At 37.1% G+C, this 26931-nt stretch overlaps 1 protein-coding gene across 3 annotated transcripts in view; it reads left to right on the top strand.

The window, feature by feature from the left end:
* The window catches only part of LOC138807199 (protein fantom), a 96198-nt gene extending 69770 nt beyond the window's left edge, over positions 1-26428 (top strand). For 2 of the 3 annotated variants that reach the window (XM_069992769.1, XM_069992771.1), the window contains exons 23-26: positions 7821-8007; positions 16046-16130; positions 20722-20855; positions 23500-26428. In XM_069992769.1, coding sequence (XP_069848870.1) covers positions 7821-8007; positions 16046-16130; positions 20722-20855; positions 23500-23612 — 519 coding nt within the window. In that variant the 3' untranslated portion in view covers positions 23613-26428. The remainder of the gene's footprint in view (positions 1-7820; positions 8008-16045; positions 16131-20721; positions 20856-23499) is intronic. The other variant, XM_069992772.1, reaches the window with a different exon arrangement.
* The last annotated feature ends 503 nt before the right edge of the window (positions 26429-26931 follow it).

Raw genomic sequence — 26931 nt, forward strand, 5'->3', positions numbered from 1 at the left:
TTTTTTTTGCCAGTCCTGGGGCTTGAATTCAAGCATAGGGCACTGTCCCTGAGCTTCTTATGTTCAAGGCTAATACTCTATCATTTGAGGCACAGCTCCACTTCTGGCTTTTTCTGTTTCTGTGGTACTAAGGAATTGAACCCAGGGTTTCATGCATACTAAGCAAGCACTCCACCACTAAGCCACACTGCCAGCCCAAAATGAACATTTTTATTCATCGCAACATGTGAACGTTCTTTTTTATCCTCCTCTTATCATGTACTGCCAAAATAATGGACCAATGCCTTATTGGTCATTCATTTTTAAAGTGTGCATATATATGTGTGTATTTATATGTGTGTGTGTACATATATGACATTTTATTTGCCCATACAGATGAAACATTTATAAGCACAGAAACTGCCTGAAAAGATATGCAGTAGTATTTGCAGCGGCATCTCTAGGGTAGGAGTCAGCAGACAATGGCTTATATGCCAAATGTAGCCCTCTTTTTGTAGTTAAAGTTGTACGAGAACTTATCCATACCCATCCACAAACATTGTAAGTTGAACACTTGCAACAGAGACTCTGTCATTTGTAGTGCCAAAGTAACTGGATGTCTGGGATGAATGTGTAAAATTTTGTAAAGTAACATTTTGTAGGGGGCCTCAGATTTGGACTGGGCTAAACGAAACCAATGTACAATTTAATCATAGTAACTAAGCTTTATTTGGTTGGTTGCAGAAGGCCTGGCAGCCAATAAACTAGTTCAGCTGGAAATAAGTAGTCAAGCCATAACCAAATGACTTGGCATTAGCCAATTGGGTTGTTTTCTATATCTCACCTCCCATTTTCTATAAATACTGTCTAATAACCTTGGTGGCTAGAGTCCTCAGAGCATGTTTTGTTTCTGGAGGCTTTCCATTTCATAGATTAGTTTTGCTTTGCTTTATTCATGTAAACTCTACTAGATTTGATGTCTAATGATACCTCTTTTTAGCAGATAAAATAAAATCTGTTTAATCAGACTATTTCCAATGGTGAGCATATCCTCTAAAGAAGAAATAATTTGTTAGCTAATTCTGTTAGAATATATATGTAATAATTTAAAATGCTTCAATATAAATACTATGGAAGTTTTCTACAGCTGGCTTAGAAGGGTCAGGAGCTACAGGATGACTATTTTAGTGTACAGCAGTATTTCCCAAAGTGTCATCCCAAACTAGCAACATCAGTGTCACCTCAAATTTGAACAATGTCAATTCTGGACTATCCCCAGACCTGATGAGTCAGAAGCCCTTAATGGGCCTCTGGCTTTTGCCCTTTGTATTGGAGTATTTTGTGAGACAGGATCTTGCTATGGAGTCCCAGCTGGCCTTAAACTTTGGATCCTCCTGCCTCCATTGTTGGGAGTGGAGGCATGTACCTGAATAAATCTTATTTTATCAGATAATTTTGGAGTATGAAAAACTGTGGGAACCACAGCTCTTAGGAAAAGCAGAATATCTCATCCTTAGCTGCACATTAAAGTCATCCAGGGTACATTTTCAGATGTAAGGGTCAAGGTTCCACCAAATTATTTACATCAGGTTTTTGTTTATAACTTCCCTGGTGATTCTAATAGACACAGAGCTCTAGTTGAGAACTACTGCACCACAACATCTGTTCTCACTGACAGTGAAATTGGAACAGCAATCAAAATCACTGAAATTGAGTGTGCTTTTTTAAAATTCCTTCCTTCACATTCCTGCATAGGAACCACAATTAACGATGACATTGTGTCATGCCCCTCAGGTGCATTAAGACAGGAGAAATAGTCTAAGTGATTGACTGCTTTAGAACACGCAGTAACAACTTTCTGTAATTTCCTGACCATTATAGACACAGTAGTTTACAAGGTATGTAAGGAAGACCATGACAGTGTTCTCAGAATAAAAACACCCAAGTCCATGTGCTACTTTGATCCCCATCACTGTTGTAAACATGTATACAACTTGTACTGGGTACTCCATTTTAACAGGAATGTTAGAAAAGGTAAATTCCTTTTTAGAACACTGTCACCTTGAAAGCGAACTAGTGGCTTACTCTTATAATCCTAGCTACTCAGGAGGCTGAAGTCTGAGGATTATGGTTCAAAGCCAGTCTAGTCAGGAAAGTCTGTGAGACTCTTATCTCCAATTAACCACCAGAAAACAGGAAGTGCAGGTGTGGCTCAAGTGGAAAAGCACTATCCATTGCAAAAGAGCTCAGGGATAATGCTCAGGCCCCAAGTTCAAGCCCCACAACTCACACACACACACACACACACACACACACACACACACACACACACACACACACACACACACACACACACACACAAAAGGTAAGTTGTAAGAGTCAGCATTAATCAATATGCATTTCTTCTGCTCTGTTATATATGGTTCTGCCAGTATCAGTAGTGAGGTTGACTATTTGAATCAACTCTTTTGAACTTGTCTTAGAGCTCATTTCATTTGAAATTTGTTTTGTTTTGTTTTGTTTTTGTCGGCCGTGGGGCTTGAACTCTGGGCCTGGGCGCTGTCCCTCAGCTCTTCAGCTCAAGGCGAGCGCTCTACCACTTGAGCTACAGCGCCACTTTCGGTTTTCTGGTGGTTTATTGGAGATCAGAGTCTCACGGTCTCTCCTGCCCGGGCTGGCTTTCAACTGCGATCCTCAGATCTCAGCCTCCTGAGTAGCTAGGATTACAGGCGTGAGCCACCAGCGCCCGGCTTTCATTTGAAATTTGAACTCAGGAGTGTAGATGCAGATCACTTTCTATTTCCATATTGTCTTTATTGTTTTGTTTCAAAATAATAGGTTTTACATACTATAGCATCTGTATACACACACACACATATTCATGATGCTAAAACCAACCCCCCTGTAAATTTGTAAGTTACTTGAAGACTAATTTGATCATCTTTTGAAAAAAGGAGTTCTTCATTCCCATTACTCATCATTTCTATTCCTAGGAGAATCCTGAGTGTACAAAGAAAGCATAAAAGGATATTTAATACTATTTGTAATAGTAAAATTTAAGACAGTTTAAATGTTCATTTGCAGGTAAATTAATAAGTGTACTATATATAATGTGTGTAATATAAATGCAATTCTGTATAACAGTTAATATGAATTCGATTTTAGTTATGAATTTCAAAACCATCATTGGAACAAGGATGGGACTAAAGGGCCTACCTAGCAAGCATGAGGCCCTAAGTTCAAACCTTACTACCACCAAAATAAAAACAAACCCCTAGTATTGAGTGAAAAAAATAAATTGCAGAACAACAAAGTATGATGTTACTGAGAAAAAAATATAAGAAAAGGAAGTGGCGCTGTAGCTTAAGTGGTAGAGCGCTCGCCTTGAGCTGAAGAGCTGAGGGACAGCACTCAGGCCCAGAGTTCAAGCCCCACGACCGACAAAAAAAAAAAAAAAAAAATTGTGTGAGTGTGTGTGTGTGTGTGTGTGTGTGTGTGTGTGTGTGTGTGTGTGTGTGTGTGTGTGTGTGTGTGAACAGAATAAAATACTCGGGTTACATATGCATATGTAGCAAAAACTACAAGAGATGCATGTTTGGAAATGATATATCCAGTATTGTGATAGTGGTTACCTCTAGGAAATGGGAAGTTAGGGGAAATGATTAGTCATTTGAAGACTTTATCTGTATCTGAAATACTTTATTCCTTCAACAATAGCAAAAGGTTTGAATCAGATAAAGCAAAATGGTAACATCTGTGTAAGATGGTGAGCACTTGAGTAGCCAAATTATTTTCTGTACTTTTCTCATATTTAAACTTTTTTGTCTGTTGTGGGGTTTGAACTCTGGACCTGGGCACTGCCCCTGAGCTCTTCAGTTCAAGGCAAGCACTCTACCACTTGAGCCACAGTGCCACTTTTGGTTTTCTGGTGGTTAATTGGAGATAAGAGTCGCACAGACTTTCCTGACCAGGCTGGCTTTGAACCATGATCTCAGCCTCCTGAGTTGCTAAGATTACAGGCATGAGCCACTAAAGTCCAGCTCATATTTAAAAGGTTTTACAGCTCAAAAATTAAATGCCTATTCGTCTTAAAAATTTAGGACAAAATTCATCTCAACCTGTACCCTCACTATTATTAAATTTAAATGTTAATAGCTCTATTATAGTCCATCCTCAGTTACAGGATACTGTTTATGGATTGTCAGGTTGAATTAGTTTTTAGAAACTAAACAAACCAAATTCAGAGTGGCTGCTGTGATAGCTGAAACAGAGGAAGAATTTAGCATGATCCCCTGAAATAAAACATGAAAAATGTAAGCATGCCCATAAGAAGTCTAAGTAAACACTATAGGAAGCTGTGGCCTAAAATGTGAGTTCACATCAGTCAAGAACTCATAGTGGAGTTGGGCCCAAATCCTGAGAGCTGTAATTTATTCTCCTCTGTCAGTAATCTAAGCTGTCATCACACTTCTGGATCACTCAGTCATATAGTGTGTAATGTCCATCTCTACTGACAACTGAAAATAAGTTGCATGAAGCTCTTCTTTTCTGTTCACCACAGTCAAAATTGATAAAGCATATTTATACATACTGATGCTGACATCTTGCTAACTAGGAAAGTCAGTGGGGAAGTCAGTGAACACGACATAGTGCTGAGAAGCATCACCTTCCCTAGTAACAAAAGTACACACACACAAAGGAAGTAGGTCAGGAAAAGCTGAAAACCTGTTTCATCTGAAAGATGCAAATACTTTTCAGAGGTTATCACCTGTCATATTACTCTAGTAGTCCTGAACAAAGATTAGAAGGTATCAATCTGGAAAGGCTTTGGTTCAGTCATTGTCTTTTGAATCTGCCTATATAATACAATACAGGGGATATAAAAAAGAAAAAGAGAGAGGGGGGGGAAAGAAAAGAAAGAAAGAAAGAAAGAAAGAAAGAAAGAAAGAAAGAAAGAAAGAAAGAAAGAAAGAAAGAAAAAGGAAGGAAGGAAGGAAGGAAGGAAGGAAGGAAGGAAGGAAGGAAGGAAGGAAGGAAGGAAGGAAGAAAGAAAGGAAAGGAAAGAAAGGAAAGGAAAGAAAGGAAAAGGAAAGAATGACCCTAATTTTTTTTTTTTTTGGTTGGTTGTGGGGCTTGAACTCTGGGCCTGGGCACTATCCCTCAGCTCTTCAGCTCAAGACAAGTGCTCTACCACTTGAGCCACAGCAGCACTTGTGGTTTTCTGACTGGTTTACCGAAGATAAGAGTCTCACGGAGTTTCCTACCTGGGCTGGCTTTGAACCACTATCCTCAGATCTCAGCTTCCTGAGTACTAGGATTACAGGCATGAGCCACCAACACCCGGCTGCCCTAGAAGTTCTGGTTGTAGGTGACAGTGACCTAAAGACAGTATCATCAGCTGAGGCAGAAAATGTCAGGGGTTAAGTGGAGCTGGGGAAGAAGATCAGCAGAGAAGAGAGACAATAGGTTTATTTCTGATGTGCTGAGTTGAGTTCTCAGATAGTTGATGTGCCTCTTCATCTCCAAACCTTAACACATGATCCAGTTTTGAGTTATGGAGGTTTAAAAGCAATTGTTGAAACACATGGAAAAGTCTTTATTCAGAATTTGCTTCCTTCCCTATATACTGCTGAAAACTTTAGAGATTTATTTTAAATTGGTTCATATAAAATCAAATGAAGAAATGTAATACTGATCAGAGAACTTAAAAGGTCATAAGACTCAATGAAGGTGGGAAGAAATACCTAATAAAAATTGGACTAGAAAAAAAATGGATAAGAGTGTGCTTACTTCTTCTATGACAATTTTGGTGCTTTTAGTTTTGCTCTATTTTTTGGTATGATTCAAGTAAGCACTAAAATCGTATGCTTTAAAGTGTTATATAACATCTTATTTGTTGGCTCAAACTAGGTTCCATGTGGAACCATCTTATATAGTTAATAGATTAATAAAAATAAGCACTTAAATTTGATTCCTCTGCTGTTTTAAAATTCACTTTGTTTTTCATTAGCTTCTGTAATAAACAATTTCAAATTCCTGGCTTTACAAGGTAGAAAGAAGTATGTACCTTCTTTTCATGGCTATTTTCCTTTAATTCTTTTGTGCAGAAGCATGAATGTTTTATAAGATGTCATCATTATAATAATTCTAAATTTGTCAAATATCAAGTTATATAAAAGATTTAATTATGCACTGTGCTATACTTGGACCAGAATTAGAAAACACATGTAGGTGCAATATTTTCACAACCACAGTCTATTTTAAGGAAAAATATTCTTTAAAATATTTTCTTTACCATAGTCTTCAGCAAGCAAAGAAGGCCTTTTCTGAAGTGAGATTAGACAATAGAGCCAACTTCATTTTTTATGCACGTGAACGGAGAGGGCTTGAGGTTATTAGTTGAAACCGAGTAACCTTTCCAGGCTTTCATCTCTTTCTTTTCAAATTTGAATATGAAAAGCATATTCAAGTCAAAGACCATCACTTTAATGACATTTGGCAGTCATTTGATTTATTAGGTTTTAGAAAAAATTTTCCTTTAAATATTTCATCATACTATGCTAATCCTAGGAATATTGCCAGCTGCAGCCCTGTACCTGTATTAGTGGAGACAGATCGGTGTGGAATTTTCTCTGTCATCCTAGTAAAATTTCCATGAATCTACTGAATAATAAAATAACCTTATTGAAATATTCAGATTTGAGTTTTTAGTTAAAGTATCTTAGAATACATAATAAAAGAAAATGTCTTTTGAAAGAAGGGGGTAAAATTACTTCATCAAATATTGAGGGGGTTTGACAGCAATGGAAATTGTTCTTTATGTGGATATTTTTACAATATACTTATGCTTTTCTAAAATATCTACATAATCACTGTGGTTAATTTGCACATGGATATACATTCAACAGTCAATTCCTATAAACAAGAGTTACTTCTGGGTTTTTCAAAATATCACTTGAATGTATATAATTTATAGTGGTATGTCTGTCTCTAGTAAGTAAGAATTCTGACAGTAAAGAACACATGAGTAACCCCTCTGTATATCACCTTGATAATAAAATTAAAAGAAAAAAGAAAAATGTAAAACTTTTTAAAATCAAATTTAACTGAGAAGTTATCTTGGTATGATCTCATTTTTAAATCAGTGTCTAATTATTGGAAGTCATTATTCAAGCAAACATTTATGCTTCTCATGTTCATGTCTGTGATACCAAAACCTATTAAGCAAGAATCAAAGTTAATTATTTTGGTTGTTACTTCCATAAGTGTGTATTCTCATAGTTTATTTTATATATTTCCTTTGTTTGAAAATGTTTTCCTTATTGAAGTATATGTTATGACAGAATATTAGATATGCAATGTAGTTTCTGCTCTAGTTAATATAGATTCATATAGCTACGTACATTAGCATAATAGTGATAAAGCGTTCAACAGTGATCTCTGAATAATAGAAAATCTCAGGTATGTAGATTAAATAAAACCAGTGATAAACATGTACTTCATTACATAGTTTGAAACAAGGCCAACTGATATTTGTCATTCTGAAAGCAACTGGAGATGAAGATCTCATAATCTTCCCTCCTGATAGACTACTAGTGGGGTATTTATAGCCTCAAATGTAAATCAGGAGACTACTGCCGTGACACTGTTAACTTCAAACCCTGGGGCACTAGAATCTCATTCTCTCTCTCTCTGTCGTGAATAATCTATCATGTGTAACATACAGTAGTATACACTGCATTCCAGAAAAGAAATCCATCGGCTGTCGTATTTTAAAATGGATAAATGGGAAAGAGTAAAGGATTTGTTTTCTTTGTTGATTTCTGCTTTTGCTTTTTAAGCAGACATCAAAGAACATTCGGATTGAGATCATAGCTCTAAGCCTTAATGATTCTCGAATAACCATGGATGACACCATCCAGCGGCTCTTCATTGAATGCCGATTCTACAGCCTTCCCGCTGAAGAGACACCTGTATCACTTCCAAAACCCAAGAGTGGGCAGTGGGTCTACTATAACTATTGCAATGGTATGTATATATGATTCCTTTGTAATCCAGACTTTTAGGTTTGTCCTTTTTTGTCTATGGTAGAAACTGGAGGAGCAGAAAATCTAATTCTCTAATAGTCACATAAACTCATGAAAGTTTTGAGTGGATTACATAAAGTTGAAGTAATACTATGGTTGAGAAAAAAAAAACAGGAAAGGAAGTATGTCTAGTTCATGCAAAGAATACAAACAGAAAAATGTAGCTGCATTTAATTGAAAAATATGACATTTTTGAATAGGTAAAAAGTGCTAGTTTTTTTCAATCATATCATTCAAATCATTGTGGCTTAGTTTTTGTCTACTGTTCTGTTCAGTGTCATCATACAGATGATTTTTACAACACGTATACGTACATCTCTCCCAGCATCAACATGTTCAGGATTTTAACTTAGTACTTTATAAGTTCTCATAGAAAGCAGATTCCTCTCTTAGGGGAAAAAAAAAAAACCTATTGGCCAGTTTAAGTTCTTAAATCAGCCATTTGTTTTTACGAACATTACCTGTTCATCAGTGTACAGTTCAAAAGAGAAAAAAGCTCATACCAAGCCACCATAGGTATAATGTAAAAATGTTCTCTATATGAAATGCTAAGTTCCCTTCATGAAAGCAAACATGAAAATGGAGTGTTGGTTATTCTCAGAACACAACATCTCATACTAAATACTAATATTTTTCATGACTCTTAGAAATTCATTTCAAAAAACATGTATAAAACTCTCCTTTCTACAACAGCAAGATTAACAATGTCAGTAATGACTTTTTGCAACATTTTTGGAAATATGTTCAGTACTTAGATGGTAATCATAAATGAAGTGTTGGCCTTGAATCCACAATTCTTGTGAATGTATACAAGGCATTTTAAATTTCACAATTTCTTGTTTTCTAATCTAGTTGTCTTCTAGCTCAAATTCTAGTTTCAGAAATTACACGGGAAATAAGCCAGGTGGTCAGGACAGGAATCTCATTTCTCCTTTTCACTCAATTTTTTGTATATATTTTTATTGTAAAAATACTGTACCTAGTGATTACAGTTACATAAATAAGGTAATGAGTACATTTCCTATCAAGCCTTGTTACCTCCTCCTTTGTTTTTTCCTACCATCCCTTCCCTCCCCACCTCCCCAAGTTGTAAGGTTCGTTTTCAACATAGTGTCTTGAACATCTCATTGTTACAATGGGTCAGCCTGTATCCTTATTTTAGCATTTTTGTTATTTCCCTTCCCCTCCCCAAATTAGAAAAATGTATATACAAGATTCAGGGCACTGGAATCAAATACAGTGAGAACAGGGAATATACCATGGGGGAAGAACATACAAAAGAAACAAAAAAAAAATCACATGGTACATTGTAAGTACATTAAAAACAACAGCAAGAAAGATAAAACCACTTGTCTCTATCTTAGGGTTCATTTTGCTTAGCATCATCTTATATGGTCACATGTATATAGCTTTTGACCTTTTCTGATTATCCTAGACTTATACTAGTTACTGCAAATAAGGGAAACCATAAGACCTATGTTTCTTTGGATCTGGCTTACTTCACTTAATATAATTTTTTCCACGTCTTTCCATTTCCTAACAAATGGGGTGATGTCATTCTTTCTGAGAGAGGCATAGAATTCCATTGTGTGTGTGTATACCATATTTTCTTGATCCATTTATCTACTGAGGGGTATCTGGGTTGGTTCCATATCTTAGCTATGGTGAATAATGCTGCGATAAACATAGTTGTGCTGGTAGCTTTAGTATGCCCTTGTTCGTGATCATTTGAGTAAATGCCCAAAAGCGGGATTGCTGGGTCACAGGGGAGCTCTACGTGGGGTCTCTTGAGGAAACTCCATACTGCTTTCCAAAGTGGTTGAACAAGTTTACACTCCCACCAACAATGCAGTAGAGTTCCCTTTTGGCAACATCCCCTCCAGCATTTTTCACTCCTTCATATTAAAATTTTCCAAAAATATTTCCTCCAGCTTTCTATGGACCCTTAACTGCCAAAATACCACAAAAATAAACCATAATTATTGGTAATGAAATAAATGTTCAATTAATTTCAATGAAGGTACTACCAAGAGGAAACAAACTCCTTTTCTTTCCTTGTATTCTTTGTAAAATTCAGCAGTAGAATGTTGGCTAGTATGGCAGCAAAAGTTGTTTAGAAATTAACTATACAATGAGAAACTTGCTTCAAGAGCTTTGCAAATCTTTCCTTGAATCCCAGATCCTTCTCTGAATCAAACCTATGGTACATGCTCATGTTTTACTAAGATCTGTCTGGGTTTTTGTTGGTGGTGGTGGTGGTGGTGGTTGACTTAGTTTTTTGTTACTGCAAGGTGCCTAGCTAGTTGATGTTTTAAGAAGGGTTTATGTTTCTGATTAATTTCTTGCCATCTGACCACAAGAAAATGAATTCATTGGGGTTAGAAAATTAATTCATTGGAATTAGAAATTAAATCATTGGAAGTGTTTGCTACATTTTTCTCCAGCTTCTGTTCCTAGTAAGATTTGTCTATGAGAAATTTTCAAGATGAGTTGAAAAAAAATTAAGGCTATTTGTAGGGAAGAGAACACAGTATTCTCTTTGCTTAGAATCAAGGTGAGGCTGCTTTATTACATCTAAAAATTGAAGTCCTAGGGAATTCACAAATTCACTAACCATACTGGAAGTCTTATTTTTTCACTAGTTTTAAGAATTAAAATGCTTATTCTTAAGTTACTATAGTTGTATCACTGTCACAGGGAGATCACTTTTTAACTCTTTAGTTAATAAGCAACTATTTCATCTAATTATTGTGATGATGTAACATTCAGTTTTTACTTAGTATAGGTCAATGTAATATAGCCTTACATCTTCCAAATCTCATTAATTGTAAGTGAAAGTAATTTTATTTCCAAATTGACGTAAATCAAATGGAAGATTTAGAAGTCAATCAGTACATGGTCTCTCTTGTCTGAACACTCTACCTGTAGACAGGTTAGCTAAACCTAACCATGACTTTAGTGTACATTTGTGATTTGAATCTATCCAAAAAGAATTTGAATGCCAAGGCCTCAATTAGGCACATAAGCTGAATGGTGTAGACAAGTGATCCCCAGGATCACTCACAATCAAATTCAGTCTTTATGAAGAGTTCCACCTCTGCACACAAATATACCTTACTATCACTGAGAAAGCTAAAGTTAAATATACTTCTTATACACTGGTCTCAAGAATAAGACATTAGTATTTTATTGGGCTTGAGAATTTTGCTGAGAATGCTGAGAAGGCAAGAAAATAGTTTGGGGGAAGAAAGATTAATGGTAGGTCTAAAATATGTTGTCTGGGCTGAATAAAGCCTTCTAGGGAATTGACAGTGGGAAGAAAAAAGATTAATGAAATAGTGCAAAATTTTTATGAGACTTATACAGATCTGTCCCTTGGTCTCTGAGGATTGAACAGTCTATCTTTTGGAAGAATTAAAGTTTAATTCAGAAAATGAAAAGGATGTAGAACATCAGATTTTGTTACTAATGGAAAGACAAATTTGGCAAAGATAAGGATTATGGTGATGATAATACTTTAATACAAAACTTATCTAAGATTCAAGGTTATTGACCTTCTATAATTAAAACATCTGCATTTCTTATGGGCATATGACATTGATAGAGAATATAAGGATTTCTCCAGCTTGCAAAGTGAAGACTTTTTACTATATTTTAATTGACATAATAATTATGCATCTTTATGGATGGGTCATATGGATAGAGAGAGGCACACACACAATATTCACATCGGGATAAGGCTGTCTTCTCCAATATTTATCATTTCCTGTGTCTCAACACTGAAAATCCTTTCCTCTAGCTTTTTTGAACTACATCTTTTATTATTATCTATGTAGTACGATAAAACACCAGTACTTATCTCCAAGTATAATTTGGTATCCACTGATCAACTTTTCCCCATCCTTCCTATCCCCACTATTCTATTCTCTGCTTCTAAGATTAACTTTGTCTACATTCCACATATACTAGCCTGGATTGTTCCACTTAACAAAATGATTTCCAGTTCCATCCATGTTACATAAGTGGCAGAATATCATCCTTTTTTATCTGAACACTATTACATTGACTAAGAGGGATATATTTTTAATGGTGGACAACTGAAGACCAACTCAAGTATTTGTATTTGTTAATCAGATTTTTTCAAGTCCCTGGAGTTTGAACTTAGGGCCTCTCACTTGCTTAGACAAGCACTCTCCCTTATTTCCTACAGTGCTCAACACAAGCATGTTAATAGTTACTGACCCCATTCAAAATAGAGCAAAGAAAGGTTGGTCTAAACAAGCATTCTCAATGTGTGGTACCCTGACCAGTAACACTGGGAACAGGTTAAATTGCACATTCTCAGATTATCCAAGATCTACTGAATCAGAAACTAAGGATACAGCTCAGTGATCTGCATTTAACAGTCCACCAAGGGATTACAATGCATTAGCTTGAAAATCATTGGGTTAAAATTAAAGATATCCACCCTAAACAGTGTTTGTGCAAGAACAAGAGAGCTGTAATTCCAACTTGTCACAGTTTTAGGGAACTAAGCTTATTAATAAAGAACTAGAGTTTTCTCAGGAAGGTATACTTTTAAGCCAAAAGATTTAATTCACCTAGAGTGAATATCCCTTTATAAAAAGAGTGAAGGAAAAATAAGTTGGTGTTCCCTGTTCCTATTATAGAACTCTCTCACACTCCAGCCTTGTGCTGACAAAATGCTCACCACTTAAGCAGCAGCAAAGGTTCAGCTTCAAATGGAAGGAAAAATGTTAGCATGGAAGGAGTGATAGCATAAAAGAGGCAGACATTATTGGGTTTAAGACCGAAGTCTGCTGCTTTCTACAAATGTTAACCTCCTCTGGTCCATTTAGTTATTTGCATTTTTCCTGTTTTGGGGTGTTGTTGTTGTTGTTGTTGTTTAACAGTGTCTTGATATACATAGATGAAGCTGGCCTAAAACTCACAATCCTGCCTCAGCCTGCTATTACAGATATACACAACACCCGTCTCTGCCTGGTTTTTAACCCATGTAACTACATAAAAAAATTCAACTGTTGTACTCATATTTAATCACACAGTAAATCGTAGCTACCATTATTTTTATCTTTATTAGGAGAACAGATAATGCACTGTGCTGGCCAAGCAGATGAAGCAAAAATACAAGGAAAACCTATCTTTTAGTTTTTACTTTTTTTTACTGTCTTATTCTTTTACTATTTTAATGATAAAAGTTTTTTGTTTGGGGAGGGGGAGTTGGTGATACTGAGGTTTGAACTCAGGGCCTTGTGCTTGCTAGGCATTCTTCTACTTAGGGCATGGTTCCAGCCCTTTTTCGCTTTTATTTTTTAGAGGTTTCACATATTTGCAAAAGGCCAACCTAGACCACTTACCCATAGCCTCTCATGTAGCTGGGAACACAGGCTCATGCCACCATGCCTGGTTTATTTGTTGAGATGGAGGCTTACTACATTTTTTCCTGGACTGGCCTCAAACACCAGTCCTTCTGCTCTCCACTGCTCAAGTATGACCTCCCATGCCTGGCTTAAAGGGCACATGTAGAATTTCTGTATAGTTCAGCAATTCCACTTCTGGATAATTACCAAAAAAGAATTGAAAGCAAAGACACAAACACTTGACAGCACTGTTCACAATAAGATCGAAACAACTCCAGTATCACAAGATGAATAAAATGTGGAATACATATCGAAAACATGACTCAGCCTTAGAAAGAAATTAAATAGCTGGACGCCAGTGGCTCACACTTGTAATCCTAGCTACTCAGAAGGCTGAGATCTGAGGATCATGGTTCAAAGCCAGCTTGGGCAGGAAAGTCCATGAAACTCTTATCTCCAGTAAACCACCAGAAAAACCAGAAGTGGCACTGTAACTCAAGTGGTAGAGTGCTAGCTTTGAGCTGAAGAGCTGAGGGACTGAGCTCAGGCCCAGAGTCCAAGCCCCACGACTGACAAAAAAAGAAAAAAGAAAGAAATTAAATATATGCTTCAACATAGATGAACCTTGGAAATACTGGTGCTTAGTGAAATAAGATAGACAAAAAGGATAAATGCTGTCTGACTCAACCTATATGAAGTACCTAGAATAGGCATATGAAATACCTAGAGTAGGCAAATTCATTGAGACCAAAAATAAAAGAGTGATAGACACTGGGAAGAGAGAGGAGTAAAGAGATTTTAACAGGTAGAGTTTCAGTTTGGGAAATGAATACTTGTTTTTTTTAAGTGTAAATGTACCTAATACAACTGAAGCATTTGCCTTAAAATGCCTAAAATGTTAAATTCTATGCTATATCTGCTCAAGAGTTTAATTGAGAAAGCTTTTATTTGTATACTGGATTTTGGAATCCTGATTTTAATTCAAAGAAAATATTATTTGTTTATCTAAGACTCTAAGAAGTGGTGACATAAAAGTTAAGAGTTGATCTCAAGATGCAAACAGGTCTGAAAAGTTATAGGTAACTAACCATCCTTCATTCAGCCTCAGTTGTTTTTAATCACTACATTTGCCCTCGTTTTCAAATGTATAAACCAGTATGGCATAAAAGCTGTAGAACTCTGAAGGAAAAGAGGGTATGAAATAAATCTTGAATAAATCATTTTAAAATATCTCATTTGGAAAAACAGAATTCCCATTTAACTTGGTATATTGGCAGCCTCTAAAAAAATGAATTACTATTGGCCATCATCTATTAACATGACTTTTTGGCATTTGTAAGTGTAACAAAATGCCCTGGCCCTTATATCATTATTGACTCATTATACCACTCAGCCAACCTGTGAATGAGTCACACATACAAATAAGAGTTTCCTGTAAAAAGCAATGAGCCAGGCAGTGCTCTCTGACCCTGGCTCTCCAGAATGGGTTGTTACTTTGGATGCTATGTCTTCAGGATTCCCAGTTCTTTGGAAGCACTCACTCACTACTATGTAGACATGTTCAAGGCTCCCACTCCATGTGCCTAACTCAGTACCAGGCATATGTTTAGCCCTCAGTTAATATATTGTTCACCATAATTTGTAATGGAACTAAAATTGTCCAGAGGAACATATTCAATATGAAATCGTTTTGTTCCCAGGAGATCTGAAAGAGAATTAGCTTTAGAATTGACATAGTATCTTTTTTACCCTATGCACACTTTTGATCCCAGATAATGTCTAAGTTGAGATTGTATCACAAAGGAGCCTTACATCCAGGTTGGTATTTGAGAAAGAAATGTCTTCAAGAAGCTAAGGTGTGGTTGAAAGACTAACAAGCTGAAAAGAAAAACAAAAAATCAGGATGAAAATTTAGTGTTTATATTCACAGATGTCATTTCCCAAAGTACACTTATTGTCAGTGTCAAGTGTTCACCATCTTCCTGAAAGTACTCTTGGTAGGCATGTAATTTCCCATTACAGCTACACAGTCTGCTATACATATTCCTGCATGGCAGCATGTACCTTTACCAACCAAAGATTTAGACTTCACACTTTAGCTAAAAACCTCTCCATTCCTTCATTCAGGCACAGCCTCCATCAACCATGGATCTCCTTCCCTAGCTCACTAGATGCCTTTTATTGCCTGTTGTGGCAGCAGAGAAGGATTAAATTACCAAGGCTGTCAGAAAGGACAAGCACTCTGCAATACATTATCATCACTCGCTTCTTGGGTGAAAGAAAATGCAGTAAATCCCTCAGTACAAAGCAATAAAGACCACTGTCTTCTGTCATGACTGCCAGTGTCATTAACAGGCAGTGACAGTGATGTGGCATTCTTAGATGTTGCTTGTAGCTTTTCTGACAGTGTGCACAGAAACCTGCCAGTAACGTGACATTAGATCACATGATCTTCAGGTTTAATTCTGGTTTCTGGAGCGGTTTTCTTTTCCCAGGCATACAAGTGTCGTGGCAGGTATTTATAAGAATACAGAATTGTCCTATTGCATATTCCTAAGTGACTTCATTTTGTGGATTTTTTTCTTCTTTTTGGCATAGTGATCAGCATGGATGAAGAAACCAGCCAAGCAAAAAGAGACATCTTAAAAGCTATACTACTAAAGCAAAAAATGCCTAATCAAAGGTACATTTAAGCAGTTTAAATTATCTGGTGGTTTATATGTAGATTGTCTGCAGAGTGATGTAGTTAAGTAAAAGGAAGTAGGACATAAGATGAGGAATTGAACTCTAGAGTTCTCTGATATACCTATGTCCTTGAGTGCATGACCTCTCTGGATATCTTTCCTCCTACAACTATAGTGGTCCTACCTACCATATGGAGTAACAGAAAGCATTTTGTAGTGCTTTGAAACTTAAAGACTGTGCCATACACAGAATTACACCAGTATAACTGGAAAGAATAGGTTAAAATCCTACCAACTCAGAAGGCTGAGATCTAAGGATCCAAGTTCAGAGCAAGCCACAACAGAGAAGTCCCTGAGACTCTTATCTCCAATAAATCAGCAAAAACCCAGAACTGGAAATCTGATTCAAGTGGAAGAGCACCAGCAGAAAAAGCTGAGCACAGTATGAAGCCCAGAGTTTAAGCCACAGTACTGACATAATAAAAGGTTTGAAAAAAGAGCCAAATGCTTGGTTAGAAATTCTTCCTTCACGTAGGTGCTGTCTGACTTTGGGCAAATTATATTCATCTATGAAATAGCAATGATAATACTATATAGGGTTATGAGCATGAGGTGAAGTAATGAAGCACAGGTGTAGTACCTGAGACACAGTGCACCACTCTCAGTGGTGGTGGTTATAACAACTCATCAGCCTCTCGGTATTTCATTTTTTTTTTTTTTTTGTCGGTCATGGGGCTTGAACTCTGGGCCTTAGTGCTGTCCCTCAACTCTTCAGCTCAAGGCTAGCGCTCTACCACTTGAGCTACAGCGCCACTTCCTTCATATTTTTGAATGTGTGGGAAATTTTTCAGATTTCAATAGAAGATTTGGAAATTCTGGTTCAGTAGAGAAAATAAATTCATTTTAGAAGGAAAAAGATTTTTCCCTTTTTAGTTTTACCTTAAAAGCTTTTTGTTTTTTATTGTTGTTTGGGTGGTGGTTTGTTTTTTGTTTTGTTGTTTGCTGGTTCTGGGGCTTGAACTCAAGGACTGGGTGCTGTCCCTGAGCTTTTTTTTCCCTACCCCAAGGCAAAGCTCACAGACTTTGCTGCCCAGCCTGGCTTCAGACTACAATCCTCAGATCTCAGCCTTCTGAGTAGCTAGGGTTACAGGCATAAGCCACTCGCACCTGACTCCTTAAAAAGTTTAATTGGGTTTATCATTAACTCTAGTGACTCCTATCCTCCCATCATTGACTCTAAAAATACCCAAGCACCCACAAAGATACCATGTTCACATCACTTCTCAGAAAAACCTAAAGAGCCTATAGGAAGGGACAGACCCTAGCTAACATCTGCAGAGTTCATGTCTAGTGCTAACCCCATGAGGGGTTATTTCACACAGCCACAGCCAGTAGTAACCAGACAAGGTTCTCACCTTTCATAAGTACTCAGGTCACATGATTTCATGTGAGTTCAAGTAGCCCCTACTATATGAGAACTCATTTTCTCCTATAGCCACCCTGTTCCCTAGCCACAGCTAGGGAACACCTTTTATTGTAAAGGTGATGTACAGTAAGTAAAGCCAGGTGCTGGTGGCTCACACTTGTAATCCTAGCTACTTAGGAGGCTGAGTTCTGAAGTTTGCAATTCAGAGCCAGCCCAGGCAGGAAAGGTCGTGAGGCTCTTATTTCCAAATCACTACCAGAGAACCAGAAGTGGCACTGCAACTCAACGTGAAAGAATACTAACCTTAAGCAAAAAAGCTTAGGAACAGCACCCAGGCCCTGAGTTCAAGTCCCACAACTAACAAAAATTAAAATAAAAGGGAATACATTGAAATAGGACTTTAAAATTGTTTACTTGAAGTCATAATTTTGACACTGACTCAAAGTCCTCTTTTGGTATGATTTTTTTTCTCTTTAGCAGTGTTCTACTGAGCAGATCCACAACTAAGACAGACTATAGCAACAAGTAAACAATCAAACCAATTACATATTGTGATAATTAGTAACAGAAACTGAACAAGTTAAATGTTAAAAGAGAATAAAAGAAGGCAAGTGTGAGGAGGCAACAGACATTTAAACTGATTTATGAAGAATGAGCAGGCCCAATCAAGTCACAGGGGCTGTGGGCAGATGGGCCCAGGCTGAGGGAATTGCAGGCATGAGGAAGATGCAAGGGTGTTCCAAGGCCGGGCAGAAAAGGTTAGTTAGCAAGACTGGTCTCTTAAAGGCTGAGAGTTTCAAGAAGGAGAGAAGGGTGAGGAGACAGGCACAGCTGGAGTAGGGCAGAGACAAGGAGTGTCACTTGATGGTTTTCCCCTCCACTGGGGTTATTGGCCTCTGCCTGGGTAAGAACTCAGGCTCTCACACCAGACTATCAGCCTCAGCAAGTTCCACCTCTTCATTCTTTGTTAAAGGTAAGATGTATAAGGAGTGTGTGTGCGTGTATGTGTGTGTGTATCCAAACTGGATTAGTTTTTAAGTTATTCTAATGAATTTCCTCCCCTTTGAACTGAACTTTATAGCTTAATTTTATTTTGCATATATTTTCTAGACAATGTCTTAGTATGTTGCCCAGGCTGGCTTTGAACTGCTAGGCTCAAGTGATCCTCCTGTATCAATTTCCCACATGGGGAAATCCAGGGTATAACATCAGACCTGGCTTGTTTTAGTTTTGATATCTCTTTTTGTTCTGCAAAAATCTAAACATTTCCACTAATTTTTCATTTCTAATCCTTTCCCTGGAATTTAATTTTTCCTCATTTTGTCTCAGTATATTTATACAACAAAGGTTAATAGCTTGCTTTTATAAAGTGATATGATTCTTAGGAATATATACTTAAATACATGAAAACAGCATTGCTATGGCCTGGTAGATTGTCTTTCCTGTATATCTTGCCTTGTTGAATGTGCATCACATACTACTTCTACTAATCCTTCTCTTACAACCGCATTCATTTTAGGGAAACATCCCTGTCAGCAGTCATTCTGTTGGAGTAACAGCAATGTATAATTTAGGAATCGCACACATTTTCAAGAGTAACTTTTCCCATATCATCTTTTTTTCCCTCACATGTGTGAGGCCCAGCACCACAGAAAAAGAAATATTGAAGCTTATATAACTCTACTTAGATTTAAAACAGCACTTATAAAAAGAGCAAACATTTACTTAGTGTCCTCTGTTCCAGGCATTTTCTTAACATGTATCATCCCATCTAATCCTTACAAGAACCCTATAAAATATATAAAGATAATTATCCCTATTATACACAAAGTAAGTTCAGAGATTAAGTAAGTTGTCCATGATCACACAACTAAATAGGAGATCAAGAATGTGAACCAAGTCTGGGTGACTGAAGCCACTTTATAGTAAACCCTTCATCTTACAGGACATAAAATGTCTAGTCTGTCCCTTGAAGGGTAGGATCTGCATCCTTCATCATTATTGTGTGAAGAGGTGTTAACTTCAATTTTGATTTAAAATGTTTCAATTTTTCTAATCAAACTATAGTTAACTAAAAGCAGAGAGTTGGTAAAGGAATAAAATGCCGAATTTATCTCCAGCAAATTGGTTAAAAATACTGTCATGTTTACCTATAAGCATTTGGAAAATATTTGTATTTGCAAAGGTATGATTTCTCGTACTTAGATTTGCATTTTTTTAATTGGAATAGATACATTTCAAAAGTTTAAAATGGCAAAGTTTACAAGCATACGTGGTTTCAGCTATGCTGCCAAGACATATCAAAAGAGTACTTAACTGAAATTCCTGCCCTTTAGTCAATCCAAGTGTGTTTGGCCCCAACACAAGCCACTAATTCAAATCGGTTCCATCAGAACCCTACAATTATGTGTCTAAGAGTAAAATAAAACTTGGATGCTATGATTGTAAGTTAAAAGATTGCTGAAGTAATACAAACATTTGATATAGCCATTGAGAACTATATCTTTATCTAACGTGATTCAGACTGTTGCCCCAGGAACTTGGTCTTTGCATTTTGTAGAACACACACATTTGGTTAAGTTGCCTAGTGCCAACTCCAGAATGGTATATGCTAACAAAAATGATGCATTTCTGTAGAATCTGCTGACTGTAGAACCTAGGTCATCTTCACATTGTCCTTTTAGTCTTATAAGTAGAGGTGTCAAAATATGATCAGATACGGTGAACCTGGTCCTTCCCTGTGCCTGGTAATTTTCTTAGCACTAAGAATCTATAGAATTTGGAATCTAAGAGTAAGTTCATGTTCATTTGAAGGTTCAATGTACTTTAACAGTTCTGAGTTCATATAAGAATTTAATCTTTCTATTCTGTTCTTTCTATTGGGATATTTCAACTCTTATCATTGAGTATGAATTTTTATGTTTCCATGTGGGAAGTCAGATGCTGGTAGCTCACACCTGTAATCCTAGCTACTCAGAAGGCTGATCTCGGAGGATCCTGGCTCAAAGCCAGCCCAGGCAAGAAAGTCCATGAGACTCTTATCTCCAATTAACCACCAGAAAACAGAAAGTAACACTGTGGCTCAAAGTGATAGAGCACTAGCTTTGAGCAAAGCAATTCAGGGACAGTGGTAGTGATTTTTCTCTGTCCTTATGCCTCCTCAGCATTCGCTTCACTGTGGTCAGTGACCCTCCGGAGGATGCACAGGATTTGGAGTGTGAGGACATTGGCATTGCTCACATCGACCTCGCCAACATGTTCCAAGAAGGAAAAGACATCATCGAGCAGAATATCGATGGTATGGAGATGATACGATGGTTGAAGAGTCACTAAGTGTACACAGCCAACAGTTGCTGAAATCAGGACTTTTTAATCAAAACCTTTTTCCTAGGTACACTGGAGTTGAGCCACAGTAGTCAAATCCTTTGTAACTCCCCTGCCTTCTACTGAAGCCGGTTCTCTGCCCTTCTCCCTCTTTCCTTTCTTTGGCTGATAGAAATTGTAAGATAATTCATTGACAATCACAAGGAAACTATTCATTTTTTGGTATTGAGTGTAAGGAATTTTTTTGTTTTTTATTTTATTTTTTTTTTTTGCTAGGAGAACTGGCATGAGCCAGCAAGAATGGTTTTTCATGTTGTTTATAGGAGACTCAGCTAAGACACTTAGACTTAAGCTTCTGAGTCAGTTATGTTAGACTCATTATGGTAATGCCTTCCTTTCGACTTCTCTGTAACTCCCATGTTAGAGTCACTCAAGGAACTCTGGATAGCTTCCCGCTGGATTCCCATAGGTGGATAAGATTCCAGACCAAATGTGCAATGCGAGATTTTCATCTCACCAGAGGTGGTTCCCAGCAGTGTTTAATTTCTACCTTCTGTTTATTATACAGCATATTTAGCACATTCTGAAGGAACTGTATTTTATAAATCATTCTTTCCCATCATAATCAAGGAAGACTTGAGCTACATCTAATAAATGTAAAAATGCAACTGATAGCCAGGTGCTGGAGGCTCACTCCTATAATATCAGCTACTCAAGAGGCTGAAATCTGAGGATTGCTGTTCAAAGCCAGCCCACGCAAGAACATCTGTGAGACTCTTATCTTCAGTAAACTACTCAGTAAAAGCCAGAAGTAGTGCTGTGGCTCAAGTGGTAGAGCACTAGCCCTGAGCAAAAGAAGCTTAAGAACAGCACGTAGGCCCTGAGTTCAAGCACCAGGACCAGCACCAAAAAAGAAAAGAAAAGAAAAGAAGGGTCTGGGAAGGTGGCTCAGTGGTAGAGCATTTGCCTTTCATGCATGAGGTGCTTGGTTCGATTGCTCCATACCGCATAAGCAGAAAAGGCCAGAAGTGGTGCTGTGGCTCAAGTGGTAGAGCACTAGCCTTGAGCTGAAGAGTTGAGGGACAGTGTTCAGGCCCCACAACCGACAAAAAAAAAAAATACAACCGATTCCTAATTCAATTAACTTAGCAGAGACATCTCTGAAAGATGTTCCTTATGCACGCATTCAAGAACACTTAATGGAGCAGCTTTTTAGTGCTAAAGAGTTTGCTCACACCATGGTCCTACATCAGGCTACTTGTCCTGGATATGTGTCATGCACTCAAAAGTCAAGATCAAGCCAAAGAATTGTCCCAAGTTAGACCAAAGAAATAAATGAGAAGCCCATTCTGAGGAATCTTTATGAAGTATACACCTGTGACCTGGTAGCCCAGAAGAAAGATGAAAAGATTAAAGTATCACTCTGAACTCTCAAAAACTCCTAGACCAAGAGAGTCTAACAAAAACACCAAAATTATTTCTGCTCTATACTCCTGATCTTTTTCCAGTTTTGTTTAGCAACCATGTTCTCCTGTGATTTCACAGAAACCATACTGGGCTGACATTCAGCTGCCCTGGCCATGTTTACAGAAGCAGTAAGACCAGGCACTGTTGTGGCAGGATTTGAATTCTGCATTCTGTGTTACATAAATGTGAGCATCCCTAGGAAGAAATCAAACAGGACTATCAGCTGGGTACAACTAGGCCAATGTGCTTCCCCAACCTCCCATTCTGCATCTATTCCTGTACTGAGTTTTAAAGGTTTTCTCACATATTTTCTTTTAATTAAAACAAAGACAACTGGATATGGTGATACTTTCTTGCCTCCAGTTCCACTACTTGAGAGGCTGAGGCAGGAGGATCACGACTCCAATGAACTTAAATGAAATTCAAGTAAAACACGAAGGAATATAAACAAAAAATTATAAAGACTCATAAGTACTGTCAAACTCTCAAAGTCCAGGATTCTGGCTTTAGGTCACTCAAGTACCACTATCCACAGAAGCATGCAGTCTTAGGTATTAGACTGGCATCCTATCCAGCCATGTTTGGGAAAGGCTCAAGGCTTTGGTCCAGAGTTCACTTCAGGGACACCTCTGAAAACAGAGGTCTCTCCCCCGCAAAGCTGAGAGGCCTCAGAACAGCCAATAGACCACAACATTCCTATATCTGTCTGCCATTTTCATTTTTCAAATTTCATATAAAACTTGCTTTAAATGGAATGTTTTCTTTAGAAAGATAAGTAACCAATCCAAATTAAGATCATGTAACATCTTTACAGTGGTTTGCCATTCTGAAATTCGTTATTCACACCATGTGTTAGAACAAATTCTAACTTGGTTGTTACATCTTAATCCCTTTTAGACATTTTTTTTATTGTCTTAAAAATACTGTTGCTAGGTAAACTTAAAGACTAGGCTATGTTTTAACTCTACAAGTATTAGGTATGCACTTGCATCTGCATCTGCATGAACATACGATAAAAGTTGAGTATGAAGTATGGCTGAATTTGGGGCTTTTAAGGAGCTATTTTTATTTTCTCACTGACTTTTTCAGCTAGCCCATCTCAAGAAAAATCTGATGAATGAGACTGACACTTCCCTGCTATTTTCTCCTAGTTTTTGATGCACGAGCAGATGGTGATGGCATTGGCAAGCTCAAGGTGACAGTGGAGGCGCTCGATGCCCTACGGTCAGTCTACGAGCAGTACAGAGAGGACTTGGAGGCTTGAAAGAAGCAGCTCCAGAGGCATCTCCTACTTCTAAGTAAATGCCCACATGAAAGCGCTTAAGATGAGATTTTCTGTAATTACTCTGGTTATATAATCTATAATTCATGGGGTGCTGGGAGGGTGAGGCCTGGGTTTGGGTTTGAAATGTTCGAGTTTTGTATAGTTTTTCATTTGTTTATTTTTCTATTCCCTCCTTCCCATGACTGCTACCCCTACGGACTGAAGTTTCTGCAGTGGGTAACACCTTCTCAATAATTTATACCTACACGATAGCTTGAGAAAATGTATTTGCATTTCGAACATTTCCTACAAAGAACTGAAATGCAATTCCCATTTTTATTTTTAATAAGCAAAAGCATGAATCTTAAGGAAAAACTATAAAGAAACACTTTTATGTTATCCCTAATCATCCCACTAAATGGAATATCTGTGATTAGTCTCATTAAGAGTTTTATACTGTGAAGATTTTATTAGAAGCAATATATGAAAATTACTTGGATTAATGTGTTAATCTTCCTCTTTAAAATGCTAATATCCATTTTATACACATTAAAGCTCAGTATGCATTTTCTTTGATGCATGCAGTTTCTATCAATTAAATATAAAGAAGGAGAATTGACACCAACTTATCAAATTACTGCAAGGGGTTTTTTTTGTTTCTATTTCTTGAAAATTATATTTGTATTGCTTTCATGTATTTGTAATAATATGGGATCTAGAGGCATGTCTATATAAAGAAGTAATGGATGGGATGGGAAATTCACACTTTTGAAAACTTAGTTTATGACATAGAAATTATTTTAAATATGATAAATTCTGCTACACTGAGACCTGAAAGAAGTATCTTTTTATCATTTTTTTAAAACTTACATCGAGCTTATACAATGCTGGAGTGCATGTGGATAACCAGATCCTCAAAAAGCAGCTAAGAAAGTTAATTTTCTAGCTTTACCCAATCTCACTGAAGGATTTAATTGATATTTTTAATGGAGCTGTGAATCAGTGCTGCAAAGGAATTGTCTCTAGAGGTCTAGGATATAATGCATTTCATTTTTTAATTTACTTTTTTATTTGTCATTTTCTTCAAAGGATTTTTATAGGCTGTGGGTTTTCACTGTTTGCAAACAGGCTATGTTCCTTCTTAAGCATATGTAAAGTATTCAGGGAGATAAGTAATTTATTAAAATCTACCTAATTTGCCGTGATATATTAAATCTCTGCTTCAGTGATCACAGACCATTTCATTTAGAGAATTAGGCATTCCCTCTTTGTGTGATTAAAGCTCTGGAAAATGAGTTCTTTGCTCCTATTTGTGAACATTCAAAGCCTGCTAATGGCAAGAAGATGGAATAGATTATGAGACAATTCATTACAGTTCAACAGGGGAAAAAAAGCAGCTATAATGCAAAAATGCAAGTATGAATATCTGCATATAGTTTGAACCATCTGTGCTCTAATGGCTCCAATAATGACTCTCATCTTTAGGAGGCTTTGAAATGACATCCATACAATATTAATTTGTTGCTGTACATTGTGGGACCAGTAGAGTATGATCTGACCACAAAAATCTATAAATTCTGTCTCTACCATTTGGCCTCCCTGTCCTGGAGCCTGCCATCTCCAAGGGGAATCTTGCTCTCATCAAACTCTGCAAATCTTCCTGACAACTCATTCCTCTGGAACCTTCTAGCAACCACAAACATCTGCAGACAAAACCTCTCCAATCCTAGTAAACAACCACATGTTTGTTGTCACTTCAGCTGGCTCTGAGCTCATCATCTTGGCCTCCCTTTCTAGCTTTCTTTGGCTTTGTGCAGTTACAGTGTCATTAAGGTTCCGTAATATTCCCTGCAATAATTTAAAACAGCCAGATTATACCCTGGGATTAACTGAGTGGTTTTTGAGACATTTATTGTGGTATTCTCCCAGAAGGTTTGTATTATTATTTTAAAATGTTACATCCTAAACTAAATACCCTCTCTGCAGAGAGAAAAACTGGGTTTCATTGGCTTCTTGAGATCTAAGTGGCAAGGGGAAGTTTTTATCAGTGAATCAACTGTATAGAATCTATAACTCAGATAAGATTAGGAGATTAATCCTGTTACTCTCACATTCATGTTTATTGTAATATTTAAAACTTGCTTTCTAGTTTTAAATATTCAGTTTCAGAACTCACAGATGTTCCCAGCACTCATTTTCACACATAATGGCTGACACATTTTGAAGTAGGTAAGTCATATCAAGTCCTCTCATGAAATTTACTTTTTCTTTTGTCTTATGTTAAGCAGAGGTCATTGAAAAGTTCACCACCTTTCAGATTGAAGAGTGATGGTTTTTCTCTCAGTGAGCCAAGCTTAAATAGTTAAGGATGGCAGGAGATGATGGGTACACCCATCAGAGGGGAGGCTTTTGTGACCCTACAGCTCCCAGTGTAATGCACACAATACACTTAGCACTTGGAGGCTGGAAATTGTGCTTATAGTTTGGAAGTATAAATAGAGACGTGATGTGGCGTGTGGAAGAGCGTATTTTGCATGGTTTGTTTTTGGGTGTTTTTTTTGTTTTTTTTGTTTTGTTTTGTTTTGCCTACTGTAGTAGAATTGTCAAATTCCCAGCCACTGTCATGAGAAGCAGTTGACAAAAATAAGTTTTATGGTTTACAGTGTGGTTTACGTGGAGAACATTTCTCTTCACTCTCAGTTTCAACATGTTTTCTAAATTATCATGGTTTGTTGCCATTTAACTTAAATTAGGTTGTTTTTTTTTTTTTAGAATAGAGAATATGTTTAATCAAATAAAGAGAGGCCACGTTGAGATTCTGCTGTTCCTGTCATTCATTTGTTACCACAAAACACAAGTAATTTCTATGTGTGATGAAGAAGTGTGGCTGAGAAGTGGTCACATGACTTGGGATGTTCTGCGTGCACCCATGTTCCCACAACAAAACTCAAATGATTTTAGTAATCTGACATCAAGGGCTGGAACAATGAAAAACAGCTCTTACACATGTTCTAACAAGAATCTGATTAACATTTTTGTGGATATGGAAAAATAACTTTTTTTAGTCAAACTGGCACTATTGCTGAATCTAGAATGATTTCCTTATGTACAAAATAGCAAAATGTGAATCATGTCTGTGAACAAATAGGAGAATGTCATCTTTGTGGAACACAACACAACCAAAAGGGAGCTTTGGGGATATAAAATGATTGGGTGATTGACAATATCAGCATGATAATTCAGCCCCCACAATGAGTACATTTTCATAAGTCACTCATGCCTGAAGGCCTGTGACTACCTTAACAAAGAAAAACTAAAC

This window comes from Dipodomys merriami, unplaced genomic scaffold (genome assembly GCF_024711535.1).
Source record: "Dipodomys merriami isolate MVZ:Mamm:240054 unplaced genomic scaffold, mDipMer1.0.p SCAF_415, whole genome shotgun sequence".
In the NCBI taxonomy this organism is placed as follows: domain Eukaryota; kingdom Metazoa; phylum Chordata; class Mammalia; order Rodentia; family Heteromyidae; genus Dipodomys; species Dipodomys merriami.